This window comes from Grammomys surdaster, unplaced genomic scaffold (genome assembly GCF_004785775.1).
Source record: "Grammomys surdaster isolate TR1022 unplaced genomic scaffold, NIH_TR_1.0 125617, whole genome shotgun sequence".
Taxonomy (NCBI): Eukaryota; Metazoa; Chordata; class Mammalia; order Rodentia; family Muridae; genus Grammomys; species Grammomys surdaster.
Window position 1 is genome coordinate 282,527 of NW_021620459.1, and position 21,097 is coordinate 303,623.

The 21,097-nt window shown below is 46.1% G+C and overlaps 1 protein-coding gene across 1 annotated transcript in view; it reads right to left on the reverse strand.

Annotated features, from left to right (window-relative positions):
- Cryl1 (crystallin lambda 1) overlaps positions 1 to 21,097 on the reverse strand; it is a 126,082-nt gene that overhangs the window by 26,526 nt on the left and 78,459 nt on the right. The window contains exons 4-5 of the mRNA XM_028787211.1: positions 13,338 to 13,499; positions 4,215 to 4,409 (exon numbers count right to left, since the gene is read on the reverse strand). Coding sequence (XP_028643044.1) covers positions 4,215 to 4,409; positions 13,338 to 13,499 — 357 coding nt within the window. The remainder of the gene's footprint in view (positions 1 to 4,214; positions 4,410 to 13,337; positions 13,500 to 21,097) is intronic.

The following is a 21,097-nucleotide window of genomic DNA, read 5'->3' on the forward strand; positions in this document are numbered from 1 at the left end:
TGCAAACATGGAGGGCAGGTACACACGAGTGTGCATCACTGCAAACATGGAGGGCAGGTACACACGAGTGTGCATCACTGCAAACATGGAGGGCAGGCACACAGAACAGAGAGTCAAACATCACTGTGCATTCCACAACAAAACATGATTTATCAGTTAAAACCAACACTTTTAAATTAACAAACAAACAAAGTCCATGAGCAAGTGAGAGTTATTCCAGACAGGGCTGGCTCTATACCAGCAACTCATAATCACAGTGAATGAGCAACACAGCAACTTCTCTGTCTGCTTTTCCCATGTCATCATCAAAACACCGCCATGCAGGGCAGAATAAGTAGTCTGGGTTCCTTCCAGGCCTGGACGGACTTGTGCTGCCCTAGCTTATACCCTAACATAGGGTCAGAACACGGACAGTCAGGCTTGGCTCTGATCTGCTCTGAGCCACTTTCACACCAATGACAGGGAACAGAATTCCTCTCTTGGGCCTGCTGACCTAGCACGAGGGTGCCTGGACAAAATGTTCTGAGGGCCCATTTCTAACAGGTTTCCTTCACACCTAGAACCAAGGTCTACCAATGACTGTCCCAGACTTGTGTGAAGCAGAAAGAGTCTTTCCCACTTTCAGCTTGCTTTGTGAATCTGAGAACAAGGAGACAGAGAGCCCACAGTGAGTTGGGGAGGTGGGGAAGCCACCCCATGTCAGAAGTTCATTCTGTTCTCTCGAGAGTCTAGCCACATAAGGAAGCCAGCCCAAGGTTTATATGCAAAGAGAAGATCTGAGCCAGGCCTTGTGGTGTGTGCCTGTAAAGGAGGAGCAAGTAGGTCAAGGCTCATACAGGCTACATGATGAGTTCTGAACCAGATGGACCTTCTTTAAGGGACCTTGTCTACTAAAGCCAATGAGGGAGGGTGGGGCCAGGAGGAAGAGAGGGGAAGGCAAGGACAGGAAAGCAAAAGGAAGGGGAGGGGAGGGGAGGAGAAGGAAGAGAAGGGAAGGAGAGAAGAGGGAAGGGGAGGGGGAAGGAAGGGGAGGGGAGGGGAGAGGAGGGGAGTGCCAGGGAAGAGGTGAGGCTTTACATGGCTAGTGACTCGCCTCAATTCTGCTCTTTTTAATATTTCAATTTTGAAGCAAACATAGAAAATCCCAATCAAGTTGAAACATCCCAAAATGTAAATTCAAGTTCAACTGGCTCTGTCCAGTTGAGTTAGAGTCACCTAACTCCTGCCTACACAGAGTCTCAGAGCACACCAGGCAGATTTGCATCAGGTGGGCGGGGCTCTGGGGAGTTTTTCTAATCCTTGCTGGTTGCCCTGTTTGAAGAGGAACCAGGCCACTGGCATGGACCTTCCTGTAAAAATGTATACAACAGTCAGGTATCCTTTAACCAGCCCCCCAGCAGGTACAGCACTGGGGTTCTGTAGCTGGCACAGCATGGTGACTGTGGGAAGGATTTCTCTAGAGTCACCTCAAGATGAACCGCAGCCTATTACTCAGCCCTGTCACTCAGCTTCGGAGACCTGCAGAAGGGAAGGGATCCATGCAGACACCTAGAAGCCCACACCAGCAGCTGCTCCAGCAGAGCGCCGACATCCCCTGAATCTGCTCCAGTCCTGGGAGGAGAGCTAAGGAGCTGCTGCTAGTTTGATTTGGTGAAAGGAAGCATACATCTGGACTTGACATCCATGCTCTCTGCATCCCTTCTGCCTCCCTGGCCATGTGCAGAGCCCAGGGCCACACCTATAGAGAGATGGCACACCTCCAGTTTAGTCCTAACAACCTCCAAGTCACTTTTGCACTTGAGCATAAATTATCTTCTGGATTCTATCGAAAGGCAAGACTTTGGGTTGTAGTCTTACTTCCTCAGCCTTCCCATGCCTTTTCCTGTCAACACCAAATGTGTCCTGTCAGACCTCAGACTCGGTCCAGGCTTGAGTGTCCACAGCAGCTAATGCAGAGGCACATGTGAGACTTGCTTTCTTGGGAGGTTGTCATACCTGAAACCTGTCATTCTGTCAACCAATAAAACAAATACTTGGGCCTGCCATGAGCTCCTGGGAAAGGGGCAGACAGAACAAGCCAGTAGGGGCTTCCAGGATTGTGAGCTCAGCATCCTCTCCCACGTGCTTTCCTTTAACAATACAAGGAGACACACGGACGCTGCTCAGACCTTCTGGTCTACAATCAGTTTCACTATGTGGTCAAAACCAGTTTTTTATGCACTCCTGCCTAAGTCTGTACATTCTTTCTGCAGTTGCTTCACAACTTTCAGAATAAACTAAGCAAGATTTAACTCAGAGCAGTAACAACAGACAGGCGCAGAGTTAAAGTGGCCACACCACCACTCCTTACTATGTTATACTATAGTACTGGTTTTTTTCTTTGAGTCTATTAGATCTCTGTTCTATTATTTTAAATAGACCTCAAAGAAGGTATTTTTAAATGCAGGATTTCTTTAAAACATCCTGATACTGATTGATTTCTAAAACATGCAAGGAGTATGAGATCCCGGCACGTATCTTGCAGATGTCTCGTGGGAAGCAGATTTAAATACTGAGTCACAGCACAGCTCCTAGTGCACAGTCAGTGGGATCACACGATGACTCCAACAGGGAGAGCCAGCCACATCATCGGCACCTGTTGAAGGTTGGAGGAAATGCTGGAAGGAAACAGAACACCCACAAAAGATGAGCTGCAGCTGGCTTCCTGGTTCCTGATCTGAGTGTTCTGAAAGGACCTGTGGGGCTACACCCAGTGTGGACGGTGTGAGCCAGGTGCTGTCCTCCTCACCCACAAGCAAGGCCGTCCCTTGTACACTTTACTGTCACCTCCATGGATATGGCTGCTATCTGCTTGACCTTTGCAGAAGCTTGTCAAGGACTGGAGATCTGACCCCTAGAGGACGTGGCCTTTACCTCCATATCCTTGGGACCACTCTGCCCTCTCTCCTGACAGACACCACAGATTTTTACAGCAATGTTCATATATTACATTGTTCATATATATGACAACATATTCAGCCATGAATGTTCTCATATGTAAAAATACTATAATTAAAAGGTGAGGCTAAATCTACACAGTGAGCCCTTCACATCCATGAGGTAGTTCTAGGACTCCCAGAGATACCAACCTATGGGTGGTCAAGTTTATTACATAAAATGGCTTAATATTTGTGAAGAACCTTTGCAATCCTTCTATATACTTCCATATACTTCTTTTCTTGTTCATTTTTAAACAGGATCCCATGTGGCTCAAGCTGGCTTCAAATATAATATGTAGCCAAGTATGACCTTGAACTCCTGTCCCCCTGCTTACACCACACCAGTGAAGGGATTACAGGTGTGTACCATCACACATGGCCTCAACATACGTTAGGTAATCTAGATGGCCTGCAACTGTAACACAATGTAAGTACCGTGTTCATAGTTACACTGTACTGCGGAGGGAATGGTACAGCAAAAGTCCGTCCATCTTCAGAAAAGATGCATTTTTTAATATTTTAATCAAATGCACAAATCCTAGGTATATGAATATATACGGTACACACATGTATACATTTCATTATACACACATATATATGCTCCTTACTCATATGTAAGGCAATTACTAACAAGTTTAGTATTCCTCATGGTTTTCCCTACTTCTTGAAATAAAATCGAGTCCTTCAAGGGAATACAAGTTTCCTTTGTATAAAAAGAATTCTTTCTCATCCAGAGAATTTAGATACCAGGAGGTAAAAATCTATCTGTGGGATAATGCAACATGTCGCACACAGGTAATTTCGTACAAAGGGCTGGAGAGAGTTTCTCACTGTGCCTTGTTATCAAATAATAACTTAGAGAGAGGACGCTCTCAAATAGTGAACTGCTGTGTTGTATTCTGTCTCCAGATGGAATGCCTTGGGTCTCCAGAATACACAAGGACCTGAGTGTCCTCTAGCTTTCAGAGACCCAGAAAGTAACTCCAGCCCTACTCAACCATGGAGGGGAAGGATGAAGGGTGGGGGAGGAGAAGGGAAGAGGGAAGTAGGGAGGGAGGGAGAGAGGGAAGGAGGGAAGAAGGGAGAGAGGGAAGGAGGGAGGAAGGGAGAGAGGGAGGGAGGGAGGGAGGGAGAGAGAGAGAGAGGGAGAAAGGGAGGGAGGGTAGGAGGGAGGGAGAATGGAAGAAGGGACACAGGGGAGAAACAGGGAAGGAAGGAGGGACACAGGGCACGAACCTCCACCAGCCTCCAGGCCTCGCTGATGATGGCGTACTGCAGGCGGTTCAGGACGAAGCCATCAATCTCCTTCAGGACTCTCACTGGGGACTGTCCAATCTTCTTCATCAAGGCATAGGTTCTGTCCATTGTGGCTGGAGCTGTCTCTGGGTGAGGGACTAGCTCAACCAGAGGGACATAATATGGCGGATTGACCTTAGGAGAGAGAGAAAAGAGTAAGGGCCAAGGGCACGGCTGACAGCCGGGTGTTGCTCTGGCTCACTCTACCCACCTATGTCAAGTGGCGAGTTGGGGCTGAGCAACTTTGGAAAGGTCCCTAGATTCTACATCCAGAGATAGGACTTGAGACAAGAATGAATACATAGAATTATTTGCTTTTGCTTTTGAAAAGAACACACAGTTGCCCCTTGCATATACTTATGGAGAACTCCAAGCCTGTCAGCCTCCTCAGGATGAGGTTTCTGTATCAGTAACTGACATAGCTTTACCCTTCCCCACTGTCTGAAACCACTCTCCCATGCTGGTCTTCTCAGGCTCAGTCACTCTCCTATGCCTGTGTTAAGAACGAGAACAGGAAAGCCAGGTGTGGTAGCTCTTGCTCATAACCCCAAAGCCTGGGAAACTGAGGCAGAGGATAGACAGACACCAGCTTGAGTAGTGAGTTCCAAACAGCCTGGGCTACAGAGTAAGCAAAAATACTCCATAAACAGAACCTACCAAAGCTTGGCACTTCTCTGATTCCTCCGGGTGCACCTCACCCACATTGGTAACTTAATGTCCCATTCTGTTCTGGGAATCAGCAGGCCACACAGCAAACACCTCAGCAGCCTTACACCTTAGAGGCAGGAGAAACCCAGTGGTGTGGCCCTCAGCTCTGATTTTCTTGGTTCACATTTGGTTTTTTGGCTATTTCCCATCAAGAACTACCAAACAACACCCCCCCCCCAAAAAAAAAAACCAGCTAAGTATTGCCTAAGGAGCCTGTACTGTGCCGATCTGGTCTGTGAGGAAAGTCCCTCGATGGCTTTTCCTCTATACACAGTGATGACTGTAGATGACTACACAGATATCCTCACAATGACTTTTAATGGTATGTTTATACGCACACATACATTTGTGTGTGTGTGTGTGTGTGTGTGTGTGTGTGTGTGTGTGTGTGTGAAAGGTGCCACTTCAAGAAGGCAGCTGGTCTACTCAAGGATAAACTTTATGATTTTTAATGTTATTTTAAATTGTATTTTATTTGGTTTTAAAAATTAACTGTTGATAATGAAACTCACTATGTATTCCAGACTGGTCTCAAACTAACAGAGATTCCCCCCTTCTCAACTTCCTGGGTTCTGGGATTACAAGAATGAGTCTGTGGTCTTTTGTTTTGCTTTGACTGGTTGATTGGTCGGTTGGGTTTTTGAGATGGTTTCTTTGTATAGCCTTGGTTGTCCTGAAACTTGTTCTGTAGACCAGGCTGGCCCCTGACTCTCAGAGATCTGCCTGCCTCTGCCTCCTGACAGCTAGGATTAAAGGTGTGCCACCATCACTGCCCCACTCTCTTTTTGGTTTTAGTGCTGGGGACTGAACCCACTGCATCACTCACACTAGGCAAGCACTCTACTGCTGAGCTAGATCCTTGGCTCAACTCTAAATGAATAATTTATATAAATCAATGTCCCGGTCTAATCACCTGTCTCCTGACAGAATCTCGTAAAAGTACTTAACTCACAACCTTTTTAAAAGTCAAGATTATAGAGGATAGTAAGATGGATCAGAAGGTGAACGTCCTTGCTGCCAAGCTTGACAACCTGGATTCAATCCCAAGGACCCACATATTGGGAAGAAGAAAACCAACTCCTGGAAGCTGTCGTCCGACCTCAGCATGTGTAAACGCACAAGCACAAAACACATAAATATAAAATTACTCAACTACAAACATCAAGATCATAAAAATCTGGAAGCATGCCCACATCAGATGACCTGTACTTCAGTGCAGACTGGAGAAGCTGGGTTCCAGGTCTCTACAGCACAAGCGGCAAAAACAGACATGTGTCTCTTGATAGCATGGAGACATTTTATTGTGCTAATACATCATAGGGTGTGCAGTGGTGGGGCTGGAGAGGGAACTGATGTTTAACGGGTAAGTCTCCTTCAGGAAGGGAAGGTTTTCAAGCTGGACAGTCAGGAAAAGCACAAAGGTGTGTGTGTATTTAATGCCTCTGAGCCACCCCCTTAGGATAGTTTAAGTGGTCAACTTTATGGTAGGTGTATGTTACCACACGTAAAAGTTTAAAAAAAAAACAGTTATTAAAATCAGAAATTACAGTGTTCCAAACAGCTCCCCTACCTCTAGCTAAAAATTCTGGTGTGATTTCCCAGAGCCAATATAAAAGCTGTGTGACAGGGTTGAGCATGGTGGCTCAGGCCTTTAATCAGAGCACCCAGCACTCAGGAGGCAGAAGTAGGTAGGCCTCTGTGAGTTTGTGGCTAGTCTGGTCTACAGAGTCTAGACCAGCTAGGGTTGTATAATGAGACCCAGTCTAGGTACAGCTGTCAAATACTGGACCCTTTGGACCTCCTGAATCTGAACCCAACTGCCTTCACTTTATCCACAAGCTACAGGAAGAAGTCCCCAGGAAGGATGTTACTCCACCCAGAGCACTTGACCTCCGACATTGAAGTCAGTCCCTGTTTGCAGTTTGAGATAGCAGCAATAGTGCCTTGGGTTGTACTTCTAAGCCTGCCTGGCAGGGTAGTCTTCTCATGGGTCTGACTAAGGCAGAGTGATTCCTGGGAACTCGCACAGATGTCTCCTTCCCCTCCTAGGTACTGGGCCCATGGTTTCCAGACACTGCAGGACAGTCATCAACCCACAGACCATAGGGGCTCCTCCTCTCAAGCTTCCTGGAAAATGAGCTGAAGACCCTCCCTCATATAAACGTGTCCTGATTCCAGTCCTCCTTCAGCCTGGTGCCAGGATGCCCGGAAGCATTTCTGCAGCACACCAGGGCTACCTCAGCCAAGGGTGTAAATCAATGAGACTAATTTGGTGTCCAACCAGAAAGTAACCGGCCCCCCACCCAGAAAAGGCACAGGGAGCTGGCCTTTAATCCCAGCTCCCAAGAGGCTGAGGCAGGAGGTCTCAAGCTTGAGAACAACTTGGACTTCACAGAAAGACCCTGTAGAGTATGATAAGGTTGAGGGCGGAGCTCATTAGTACAGCCCTTTCCTAACATACAGGAGGACACATGGTGGCAGTGACCTCAGACACTATGCAAGAAAGCAGGTCTTTATCTACTTCCAGAAAGAGACGCCCAGCAGCTGACAAGGAACCTGTGTCCATCCCAGCATCTGTGGTATCCACCTAGGCAACCTGGTCTACAGCACAGAGCACAGAGAGGTGCCCGCTGTAAGCTCCACCAGACATCTTGATTCCTTAATAGATCAAGAAAGAAAATGGAGACTACGGTTTTAAAAGTGGGACCAAAATAGGTACGATGTTCTGCTGCTTGGGTGGGACTGCCTCCGTGCCCTGCCCCTCCGTGCCCTGCCCCTCCGTGCCCTGCCCCTCCATGCCCTGCCCCTCCGTGTGAGTCTCTCTAAAGCCACCCCCTACACATATCAATTCTGGCTTCCTCCCTACAAGAAGAAAAGTTGATATAAAATACATCTGAAAGCAAGAAAGGCTATAACCGGGAAGGCGGGTGCATGAACACCCCTCCCTTTCATGTGCAGCTCTGTGTAGCAGGTCTTCCGCAGCCTCTGAGGGGGAAGTCCAGGAAGCCCCGTGCTGGAGTGCATCTGAGACCCTGTGTGCTGACAGCACACACACACTTCTCAATACCTTCCACTCACCCCTAGAACAGAGATGACCAGAAATTCCACCCTGCCCCTGCAAAGAAAGAAAAAAAAAAAAAAAAAAAACCGTGCTTGAGAACATGGAGCTGTCTTAACACGCTGGCTGAAGCTTCCCTGTGTGGAGGTGGAGGCCATAACCTATTGCAATGATAAATACCCACTGTGCCAGGGCCTTGCAGGGGCATGACCAGGCTTCCTTCTCGACATCTGATTTCCTGTCCAGGCAAAGCTCCCAGAGGACCAGAGGGCTGAGGAGGTGAGCTCAGCCACTCTGGTCCAGTCTGTGGGACTGGGAGAAAATGTAGATTCTCAAAGACTTGGAATGACTCCTGACTATTTAGGGCTGTCCAAATTATTGAAAATGGCATACCTACTCCCTACATTCACACAATGGCAGAATCCAAAGGTCCAACTTCGGTGATCAGATCTGCTTTAGTTAACATCGATTTTGGCTTTAAAAAAAAAAAAAAAACCTTATGGAAACAACAAAAAATTAACTGTGTGTGTGTGTGTGTGTGCGTGCCCTGTTAGGACTGAGACCTAGGGCCTTTTGTAGGCTGGGCTCTACCACTAAGATACAGCCTGAACTCAGAGGTCAATTTGGGGTGACTTCTATTTTACGTTATTTTATTTTATTAAGATTAAAGTCTTACTCTGTAGCCTCATGTCACCCTTAAACTTATGAATGATCCTTCTGCCTCAGCGTTCTTAGTCCTGAAATTATAGGGGCGAACCACCACAGCTAATTCTAGAGAAGTTTGGATTTATGCTTTAGTTTGTGATTTTTAAATTTTTGTTCTTTAATGATTTTTATTTTTTAAGATTAAAATATAATTATACTATTTATCCCTTTCCTCCCTTCAACCCCTCTCATTTCATAGTCTCTTTTTCTTTGTTGTTTTACTATATTCCTAAATACAATGTCCTCTGTCCATATAATGTTATTCCTATGTATGCAATTATTAATATTTCGGGGCTGATCACCTAGTATTGGATAATCAAATGGGGCCGCTTCTTTGGGGACGACCATTTCTCCCTCTGTCGGCATTCCTTAGTTGCCTGCAGTTCTTTGTCTGGGTTGAGACTTGGTAAGATTTCCCCTTCTATGTTAGTATATCTATGGGTGTCATCTTTGTTCAGGTCCATGTGTAGGTCTTGAAAAACTTTATGGCTGAAGTGTCTCAGACATTTCTAGGAAACACAAGGTTGCAGCAGACTTCTTGTTTCTCTGGCTCGCCCCTCTTCCATGAGGATGCCAGAGCCTTAGGTGCAGATGTGCTGTCGATATATCATTGGGACTGGGCTCCACGTGATCTCTGGTTATCTGCATTTTAATTGGCTGCGGTTTTCTGTAAGAGTCTCTGTTCCAAAGAGAAGTTTCTTTGATAAGGGGTGAAAACTATGCTTACCGATGGGTATAAGGGTTAATATTTAGAGTATAGCTAGGAACTATGATGGTTTAGTAAAACGGTGGAAATATGTTTTCCTCCAAGATCAATGACTTCACTTGCCCTGAGTTGTCGGCTAAGTTCCCAGTACCAGGCATGATTTCCCTTTTGTTGAGGTCAGTGCCCAATTAGACAGCTGTTGGCCACTGCCAACACATGAGGGCCACTACTGCACCCTTGGAATTGTCATGCCATGCTGGTTATTACTGTGGTTCATAGGCATCATAACCAGAAAGGACTGTTGTCTGCTTCTCTCCCTTCATGTCTCGGATGTCATGCTCCGGTGTCATGAAAGCTAGTCTCATGGAGGACACTTTCAGACCAGATCCATCTCTGGTCCTCCCATTCCTGTGTCCAAAGTACATTGTGTCCTCAGCATTTGTTTTATGTTTGCCTGAGGGTCTCATAAATCCTGGCAGGCCTCAAACACACTAGGCAGCTGAGGGTGACCTCCAGCCCCTAAGATCCCCTGACTCCATTTCCTGAAAGCTGGGTTCCAGGCCTGTGCTTCCCCTACACACACACACACACACACACACACACACACACCAGTTTCATACACTGTTAGAGATCAAATCCAGGGTGCCTCCTCATGTACACTAGAAAAGCCATTTCTCAACTGAACTTGCCTTGTGCTGTTCATCTTTGCCTAAACAAGGTAGGACAGTTTTTTTGAGACTGTACAAGTAATTTTCTGAAGTCTTAGATTTAAGTGTTGTTCCTTTTTTATCTAACTTAAATGCAAAGCAACTGGTTAGAAATCAGTGGCTTTATACAAGCAAATGCCTTCCTCTGCAGTATCTAGTGACTTTTCCAGAGGCATTTTGTGTATGTGTGTGACATCTGTCTATCTCAGGAGAAAAGAGAATGTCATGCCCTGAGTGCTTTCAGTTAGTGTCCCCCTTGCCTCTAAGGTCGCTTGTGCATTTTGTACATGACTGTGGCCATTTCTAGTCTATGTTCTTTTGGTTCTGTAGCTGTGCCTCTGATGATCCATTGTCTTTCTGTCCACTGTATCTCACAATACAGCAAACCTTGGAGTCTGGACTGCCTGTGTCTTGACATTTAGTATCCATTGGGTGTCCAGTTGTTTACCCCTTTTCTTCACACTGACCCATGTGGCACCTCCTCCCAACTGCTCCTCTTTGGAAGAAAACTTTCCATGCTCCCCACCCCAGCCCTGAGGCCCTCAGCCTTTAAATACAGCCCTATGTACTGCATTATGGAGGTCTACACTATAGGAGACCCTTACTCTCCCAAAGCCACATTTCCAGAGCATCATGCTGCTGCTAGATACCTAAACTCACACAGTTCTCCAGAGTAACTCTAGATCCTCTTGAATATGACTGGTGGGTCTTCACCATCCCCAGAACATTCTGGATAACTGAAATGTTTTGAGCTCTGACACTGTGCTCAAAAATCTAAATTTTGGAGCTTTACAGATTCGGGAGTTTTTGGATAAAGACCACTCAACTGTTAACAATTATGTAAATTCTGAAATACTCTTAGTCCCAAGCATTTGGCTAAGGGACACTGCTGTGATTTGAATAAGAGATGTCCTGTGATGCGAGATAGACAGCTCAGCAGTTAAAGCACTGGCTGCTCATCCAGAGGACTCAGGTCTGACTCCCAGCAACCACATGGAGAGGCACAACCATATGTAACTCCAGTTCTGGGGGGTCTGACTCCTTCTGCAGACACCAGATGTGGTACACAGACACACATTCAAGCAAATCACCTAAATACATAAGATATATATATATATCAGATACATATTTATATATAATATATACAATATTTATATATAATATATGCATATATAACATACACACTCACAGATATATATATGTGTGTATACACACATACATATATATACGTATATATATATGATATCAAAAAAGAAAAAGAAAGCCACTACCTAGCTTGTGTATTTGAACTGGTCACCTCTTGCTGGTGCTGTTCTGGAAGGCTGTGGAACTTTTATGTTTTCTCAGTAGAGAGAGTGGGTCTGGGTCACTATATAATGGGCCTTGCAGTTTGTAGCTGACCCTGCCTCCAGCTCTTTCTCTGCTTCTCCACCAGGCTTTCTCTGTCATGATAGCTACCCCCTCAAACCAAGAGCTAAAATGAACCCTGTCCTCCCTTTATTTGCTTCCTGTCGGGCATTCGACCGAATCAACAAGGAAAGTAACTAGCACAGATGTCCAGTCCATATTCTCTAATCTTCCAACCTCCTCCCCCCGTGCCCCCACCCTGCACCCCTGCGCCCCCACCCTGCACCCCCACGCCCCATCCCTGCACCCCCGCCTCAGTGTGTGGGCTCCCCCAGTGATGTCATCATGACTCCATCCCACATACTCCTGCTTGCTCCTGCCCTGCGGCCATGGCTTATGCAATACCTCAGCCCCCAGCACAGTTCTCATCAACCTAGCAAGGCTGGCCCTGTTCCTCTGTGTAGCTTTTGGCTGACACACAATAGGCCGTCATATTTATCATGGCTGGAGCTAAATTAGCTTTCCCACTCAAACAGGCTGTCCTGGTTCTTCATGGTGGTGATGAGTTCAAGGTCAGGACTCCAGCATCATTCACTTTAGAGCCCCTGTGCTTGCTCCGTGCCCTCCCAATGACATGTTAACCTCAGAAAGACTCGCTGAGTCCTCCCTCACCCGCTAATTAGATCCCATGGCCCAGATCACCACATAAGGTGTTTCTGGTGAGGAAATGTGTTTAGTCAGCTACAGTGGATGGTAAAAGGAGCATCAGCGAACGAAGGTTTCAGCTCAGACACCCTAAATCAGAATTTTGACAGTGACACCCATCAGATCTACATCTTAATAGACCTGGTCCTACTGTGAATAACACGAAGCAAGTGACATAGCTACAAACTCCTGTGTGGCATGTACATTTAAAAGCGCTCTCTCTCTCTCTCTCTCTCTCTCTCTCTCTCTCTCTCTCTCTCTCTCTCTCTCTCTGTGTGTGTGTGTGTGTGCGCGTGTGCGTGTGCATGTGCGTGTGCGTGTGCGTGTGCGTGTGCGTGTGCGTGTGTGTGTTCCTCTGTGTGTGGATGCACTTATGCTATGGCCACATTTGGAGGTCAGAGGTCAACCTTAGGTGTCAGTCTTTGCCTTGTTTGAGAGGAGGGTTTGTGGCTTGTGTACACAGGGAGAACTGGCCCTGGGGCTTCAGGGTTCTCCTGTCTCTACTTCCTATCTCCCTGGAGGAGTGCTGGGATTACAGATACACACACTACTATTCTCAAGGATTCAAACCCAGGCTCTTATGCTAGCAAAGCACACACCTTGTCTACCTAGCCATGCCCCCTGCCCCACCCCAGCCCATGTGGACATTTAATGCAGCACTCCCTCAGCCTACATGGATATTTAATACAGTACTTCTGCTCTAATGACTGCTTACCCAGCAACTAGCCCTATAGCACATGTTAAGTGCTCAGAGGGTTAAAGCAGTAAATACTACTTGTTTTATGCCATGATACCTTAGATGCACAGATAAAATTCCAAAGAATTTTGGATCCTATTCCTTCTTTATTTTAATGATGATATTGCATAATCCTAAATGTATATAAAACCACCAAGTTGTATGATATTGACTAACAGATTGTGTGGTATGTGGGTTATACCTCAATAAAGCAGTTTAAGACACTTGCAGATCCAATGCAATTTATTGCCCCTAAAAAAGAATTCGATACAATCAAGTGCCAAACTTGCCATCCTCCCTGGGGCTGGGGTGCACCTTGGTATTTGCCTAGCATGTGACAAGACCTGGGTTTGATCTCTATCACCACAACAGACAGACAACACATACTCACAGGATGAGCCACGATGCACTGTTTCACATGTACCAAGCCCGTGAACAGCTTGGAAGGCATCAGGCAAGAGCTGGAGCTACAGAGGATGACTCGGTCATCTGCGATGCGGTCCAGCTGGGCAAAAATCTTCTTCTTCAGTTCTAGGTCCTCTGGAACACACTCCTGAAAGGGACACATTTAGATGACTACTTATGATCAAGACAACAGTTGGGCTGTACTGGCTTTGTTCCTAAAATGAACCAGTTTGGAAATGATGGATCTAGGGACCCCTAATTCCACCATAGAGCACCTTGAAAACAATGGAGCCAGCAGGCTTGCCTGGCTTTCCCATGGCTTCCCCCCCTTTTCCCCCCTCCAAGAAGGCTATAAAACAGTTTTCTGCCTTTCCTAGAAGCAGGTGATAAGACCCTCTGCAGTAGGTATCCTGAGGCACACAGGAAATAAAGAGGTATCTTAGCTTTGAAGACAGGGATCCAGACAGGAAGAACCTACCCAGAAAGCCTTGCTCATTCTCTCGTCCATACCATTGGGTCAGAATCCCATTACTTGAACATTCACTCTTCACTCAGCTGTAAAACCACATGGGGTGTTTTAGATCTGACTTTTGACCAGTTCTAAGCCACATAAAACTTTATTAAGGTGCATTGCATTCTTATAGGGCTCTATTTTATTAATAAAAGCTCAGGTATAGACATTGCCAGAGGAAAGAAAACATCACCCAGTGTCCCCTGCAAAGCACAGCAGGAGTATAAGAACAGAGGAGACTGCTGGCTGGGAATGATGAGTGTGGGGACTCCTGGTTTTAGAGGAGTCTGAAAATTCTCACCCCAAGAAGTCCTGTGGGAAGGCACTTGGGGGTGACTCCAATTCCACTTCCCAGAACCAGGGCTGCAGGGAACCTGCCAACTGAAAATTCTCATGATGAAAAGTCAGGGAGACGATCCTACAGCAGAGCTCACAGGAGCCCTCCCTCCGGCAAACCGCTATGAACCTGAGTGCTTTCATCAGGGCATACCTCCCCTATCCGCCCCCACCATCACATCCAGGATCTTCAAGGGAAAAATCTCATCCTCCTACAAACGAAGGCATTGCACCTGTAACTCCCCGGAGGCACTCCAGGACCCATTTCTAATGGGGAGTCCTTTTGAAAAAGACCTTTGTTTCTAACAATTGCAAAGTCCTAAATGGGGTGGGCAGCTGGATAGAGAAGATAGAGGAGTGCATTTGGATTAATTACTGCCGATAACAACCACTCTGAAATTCTAATTACAGGGCTGGGTGGGCCTGAGATGGCAATCAACAGCCCAGGCTGGCTACAGGTAAGGAGTGTTCCTGGGAACTTGGGGTTGAGGAGGACAGCCTGCTCTAGATGGAAGCAATCCGTGAGAAAGAGCCCTCCTATACCTATGGGGACCAGGCTGAGGGTCACTCTTACCAAACCGGGTCCCTGCTCACCTGGGAGGCAACTTTCCTTTATGACATTCACTTTCTCTCCACAACGGCCAAAGAGTCAATGATTGGAATCAACTAGGTGTTCCTTAACTAAAAAATACCTCAAGCCCCTATCCCAGACCTAATACGGGTGGGACTGAGATACCTGCATCTTTCACAAGCATCCTGGTGATTCCTAAAGCTCAGAACTGTTCTCAAGTTCAGCAAAGAGCATTGTGACCTTTTTAAAAGAAAGACTGGTTATGCCCCACACTTGGCATTCTACCAATGTCAGGCTCCACCCCCTCCTAGGTCAGTAGCATTCAACCTTCCTAACACTGCAACCCTTTAATACAGCTTCTCATGTTGTGGTGACCCCCAACCATAAAATTATTTTATTGCTACCTCGTAACTGTAATTTTGATACTGTTATGAATCTAAATATAAGTATCTGATATGCAGGATGTCTGTTGAGAACTGCTGTCCTAGCTGTTTACAACCACCAACAGAGTCATACTAACACCCTGGTCACTTTTACAACTCTAATTCCCCAGCCACCTTCACTGAGACATTTCATTTATGTAACATTTAAGGGGATGAAAAGAATCCCAAGAGCCCAACTACAGAAACTCAGTGTCAAAGTGATATCAGAATTACTCCTCACAAATAAAAAGTGTCAGCCAGACTATAATCCCAGCATTTGAGATGTAGAGGCAGGAGGATCAAAAAGGTCAAGGGTATCTTCTGCTGGACAGTTTGAGATTAAACAGGGCCACACTGAGTCTCAGAAGAATATATAACAGATAGATATATAGATGATAGATAGATAGATAGATAGATAGATAGATACTCACAAGAAATAACAAACAAACAAAACAGAGGCTAGAGAGGTAGCTCCAAGATTAATGGCATTTGTTGCTCTTGCAGAGGACCTGGGCTCGGTTCCCAGCACCCACATGGTGGCTCACAGCTGTCTGTAACTCCAGTTCTGGGGCATCCAGTGCCCTCTTCTGGCTTCTGTGGGCACCAGGAACACACAGGTACACAGGTATGCACACAGCCAAAACACCCATCACATAAAATAAAATTTTTTAAAAAGTTTTTTTTAAGTTTTATGTAAAAGGGAAGAGGTCCACACTGTGTTTGTTTATACTTTTTAAAAGTATAATCAGGCCACATGAAGTTTTATTAAGATCCAAAAGCCATATAAGCACCACATCTCAAACAGAACCAAAGAATGGAGTCATTTAAGAACTGTAAAGCCCATTGTGTTCTGTCTCCTTATCAAAAAGAGAAAAAGAGCTACAGTAGCTGGCTGTTCCTATTGAGTCACTCCTGGATCAGTTAAGTCTGTGAGGTGGGTTCAGTTTAAATGGAGCCTTGTAGTCAAGACAGAGGTGAAGACCGACAGGGAGCTCGTGTGAGCCCAAGAAAGAATGGATGCATTGTGTGCCGTCCTGCAGAGTCTCCTCTGAAATTCTATGCCTTTCTCCAAATCGTTTGATCATGACAGAGGCAAGAAAACTTGAACCAGAGGAAACCCAAACCTGCTACAATTATGTAAGGGTTTCCAGTGGTCTGTTGGCTTGAGATTTGGTTGTTCTTGCTGTTGTAACCCAGTTGTGTGAGATGGATGGAGTAACAGACCTCAGGCTTCAATCCATGTCACGCGCTGGGCTCAGCTCCCTGATATCCACTAAGGTAGCTCATGTCTGAAAAGAGGAGTGGGTCATTTTAGTCAGGATCTCAGACTCCAAAGACTGCAGCCCTCCTTGCCCTGAAGGGCTGCCTAGATGGGACAAACAGCTATGGCAGAGGAGCGTGGATACACACTCATCTCTCATCCACACCCTCTTGCTTCTCCAGTCAGTCTGCCTTGGAGGGGCGCATTTCTATAAAAAGCTGCTTTGTGTGAAGTACTTCCGGTGGCTGCCATCACCACGGCAGACAACCAGCTTGCCTCTGTCTAATTAAAGTCTGACCACATCTCCCTTCAGAGCTGGTTTATTATTGTTTGTTTGGGTTTGCTTTGTGTTGAGAGAGTGGGAACAAACACCACATCTAACAAATGATACGGTCATGCACAACCAACACTTCAGGCATGCCCAGATTTGGGCAGCAAAACCAAGCGATGAACATCTGGGAAGTAAATTATGACAAAACTTAATAGTTAATTAAGAATTCTTAATGGCTGTCAAAATCAGCCTCCTTTTTTTTTTTTGTTTGCTTGAGGCAGTCTCCCGTGCTGTCCCTCCCACTCGATATGTAACCAAGGCTGCTGTGAAACTCTAGACCCTCCTGACCTCCCTTCTCCCGCCCCCCCCCCCCCCCTCAGGTTTACGCAGCATTAGGGATCTAACTCAGGGCCTGAAAATTGAGCCACATCCTGGCCCACCTCTCACTAGTTTCCAGAGCCAGACAGTAGATGAGGCTAGACTTCAATGCTGCTGCCATTTCCCCTTCCCTTCTCAAACAGAAGAAACTGAATGATGGAGTCATGGGTATACATTTTTTTACTATAACTTTTATAAAAATAAATCACAGGCAAACGGCAGTGTCTCCTCAGCAGCTACCCGGATTGTTGAGAGCTTTCCGGGCTGTCCTTGGGCGAATCTGCACAATCACAGCAGGTCAGCTCACTGGATGGTTCCCAGAGAAGGCACAAGTACCTGCTTTTCAAGTCCTGCCGCTGGCCACAGGACATGCATTCCCACAGACAGCTGCCATGAAAGGCAAAGATGAGGTTTTGTTGAGTTTTGATTTTTTTTTAATGACTCCCACCCCACCCTGCCTCACCCAGTCACCCCACACAATTTAAATAGCACCCCATGACTCATGTAAGATATCTAGATGAAAACTTCAATGTGCTTTCCAAGAAAACCCAGATATGACTGCAGTACTTGAGGTATTTTACACACAACACGGTTCTAAGAACAAGTTTGAATGTGGAGGAAGACTCCGAAAGGCCAGGGAGAACCTGACAGTGTCCACGGAAACTCCGGGGCTGGAGGGGAGCGGAGTGCAGACTGCGCAGGCAGACTGCACCGGCAGCCTTGATGCTGGTGTTTAATCTCCCGTCTAATCTCTGCCACTGCTTTCTCCCCAAGAGTGCAATCTTTAAAACCTATCATCAGGCTGCCACTCCAGAGGTGGTAGACAGGAAATGGGAGAGAGGAAGAGGAGGAGAGACCTGAAAGGAACAAGGAGTTTCCCTGCTCCGGAAGAAGTGATGTCATGTGTTAAGAGGAAAAGACTTTCAATACCCAACCTCTCAGCCAAACGAATGGTACTCTGCCCAACCCAGGAGCTCATTTACCCCTACAAATCAAAGTAAAGTGGTTTTGGGTTTCGGTTGGTTGGTTTCGAGGGTAATACATGTGCTCACTCTGCTAGCCTAGAAGTTTCCACAATGATCCAAAACAAATTACACCCAGAGATCTTCCCTAGAGAAACAGCAGAGCAGAGTGTACAGGGCGGGTGGGAGGTGGGGAAGGGTATGGGGGGCAGAATGGGGTGGGGAGCAGCAGGGCACCGACTGCCAGCGGTCAGTTCTCTGAGCTTAGGTGTTCTGCTTATAGAGATTAGCACTGTCTGTTCTTAAAAGCAGTCCTGCCTCTGGTGACCTCACAGCACCTTAGAAACAAGCGTTGCTCAGGCCTCTGAGCACCTATTCTCATCCTCGTTCCAGGGATACTTTTGTACCTTTTATAAGATCATTTATTTAGAATTTAAATGCTTGACATGAAAAAAATAATAGAATAAAAACAGTTCACTTACACCTCTGTTTATGCTACTGCTTTAGGGTATTTCTAGTATTTCTTAGGAGGAAGAGGTGACGTCTGTCTGAGTGCCATGTGCTAAGCATTGTGCTGATGGAGCTTCAAGGGAAGTGACACTCTTAAATACAAGTTACTGAGGTTTCTTTGTTCTTGGAGGGTGTTTTTTTGTTTGGGTGTATGTGTCCGTGAAGATCTCATGTGGCTCAGACCAGCCTTGACCTTTCTGTGTTGCTGGATGAGCATAAACTCCTGATCTCCTGCCTCTCCCGTCCACCTCCCAAATGTTAGCATTACATGCACCAGCCACTATACTTGGCTACAAGTTGGTTAAACTTTTAAAAAAAAAAAAAAAAAAGCTGTCCAATCAGTAGACCAGACCAGGATCTCACTCTGTAGCCCAGGCTGGTCCAGAATTCACTAGGTAGCCCAGGCAAACCCCATCTCTGCCTATGGCTGTACCACAATGCTAAAGAAGACACTTTGCTATTTCCAATAAGTTAAAAATCCACTTTAAAGCCACAACATTTGTTTTATTTAATGATGACAGCCAGATGCCATGCTTGCTTCTCTTCTGATTCCTAACCATTTGATCTTTTTTCCTCACCTATGCACTGAAGATAGCACACACATTGCTCTTTGCTTGAGGCGACACCTCATGTGTCCCAGGCTGGCCTCACTGTGGAGCTGAAGATAACCTCAAATTTCCCATTTCACAGGACAGGCGTGCAGCATGAGGCCTGGCATTGTGTGGCCCTTGGCCTTCTGCAAGCTAAGCAGACACTCCGTCCCCAGCCTGTTTGTGCTGTGTGAGTTCATCTAGGATGGGATCTAGCTGGATAGCCATGGCTGGCCTGGAATTCCGTATGTTGAGCCACCTGGCCTCCAGTTTTTGGAGATCCTCTTGCCTCTGCCTCTCAATGCTGAGATCACACACACACCACATCCTTTGCTCACCTCCATAAAGAGAGAGTCTTAATTCTTCTTGCTATGTATTGAATACTTATTTTATTTTTTTTAAAAAAAAAAGTTTTCTCTTTGAAAAAAAAGAAACCACACTGATTTTTTCTTTAATGGTCTTATTTGGTGGTTTTGTTGGGTTAAAAAACATGAGTGTTTGACTATTCATATGGTGTGTGCTGTAGGGCAGAGACAGCCATTGATTGGTCCATGGTCTTAAACAGGAGCTCACCGAAGCCATGACGTTTCCTTGAAAATAGCAAGAACTAGGGTAAGGATCCCATGCTGAGGACCTGCCTCACAAGGCCCCATAAAACTGAAAGTCTAGCATGTGGCTGTGTGTCATGCTGGGATGATGTGCTTATTGGTTTTCCGACAAGGTTGCTGATCCACAACACCTTATCCAAGGCCTACTGTAGAAACTTCAATGTTCCCTGCCTTTAGCTGGCCATAAAGAAATTCTCTGACCTTTCCTGACAGATAGCAGGTTATATCCCTCTTTCCAGAAGAGTCTTGCCTGTAAAGAAGGAATGTATGAGCAGCCCAGCAGCCTGCCGGAATGCTAGCCTCCATCACACTTACTCACGGAGTCTCCCCAGTAATTCAAAGGACAGGCTCAGATGACCCGCACCGATAAACAGGTGGGACACTGTGGAGGGTGTAAGCCCAAGGGAGGGTCTTCTGTCCTTGCCCTATATCTCAGCCTATACATCTCTTCATCTGTAGCCTTTATGATGTGTTTTACAATAAATCAGAAAAATCCTTTGTCTACACCCTATAATCTAATAGGACAATTAATCAAACACAGCCATCCGTCATCGGACTATGGGAACCCTGATTTATAAGAAGTGCAGAGAAAAATCAGGTGGGCCTGGGTGCCTGCAGCCTTGATCACAGCAGGGAGAGGCAGAGGTAGGAAGTTGTCGGAATCCTGCCTGGCCTACCAGTTCCAAGAACAGCACCTTGTCTCAAAAACAGAAGAGGAAAGAAACCAGGAACTTTTGGAAGACTCCAGGGGTGTGGAACAGCCTTAGGGGTTGTGTCCCACCATCTACAAGATTGATCAGACTCTGATTCCAGACAGGTAGATAGAACTTTCCCATCTGACTTAAGATAGTACAGCCTCCAGCCAGTGCCTGCTGCTGTGGAATTCACAGCTTGCTTGGTGGGGGAATGGGGGAATCACATTCACTTCAACAGTCTGTGTTGACTGTAAGAACACAAGGAAAGTATCACCTTGTGACTGACACAAGCCTCTGTTGATGTTTTATCTAACACAAACCTCTTGATGTTTTACCACCTCCCATCAACAGAGGAGTGGGAAAGGAAATGCTTCATATAAGTGCATATGCGTGCTCATTTCTGAGTTTGTCGCTATGACCTTTGGGCTATAATAGAATACAACTCAATACAGTCCTCACCAGGGTTCCCCACAGGTTCCAAGATAGCTATTTAAAAAGAAAAAAAAGAAATATTCTGTGTCCCTGAAAACAAACAGTTTCATTCCAGGGAGGGAGGGAAGGAGGGAGGGAGGAGGCAGGGAGGAAGGAGAGAGAGAGAGAGAGAGAGAGAGAGAGAGAGAGAGAGAGAGAG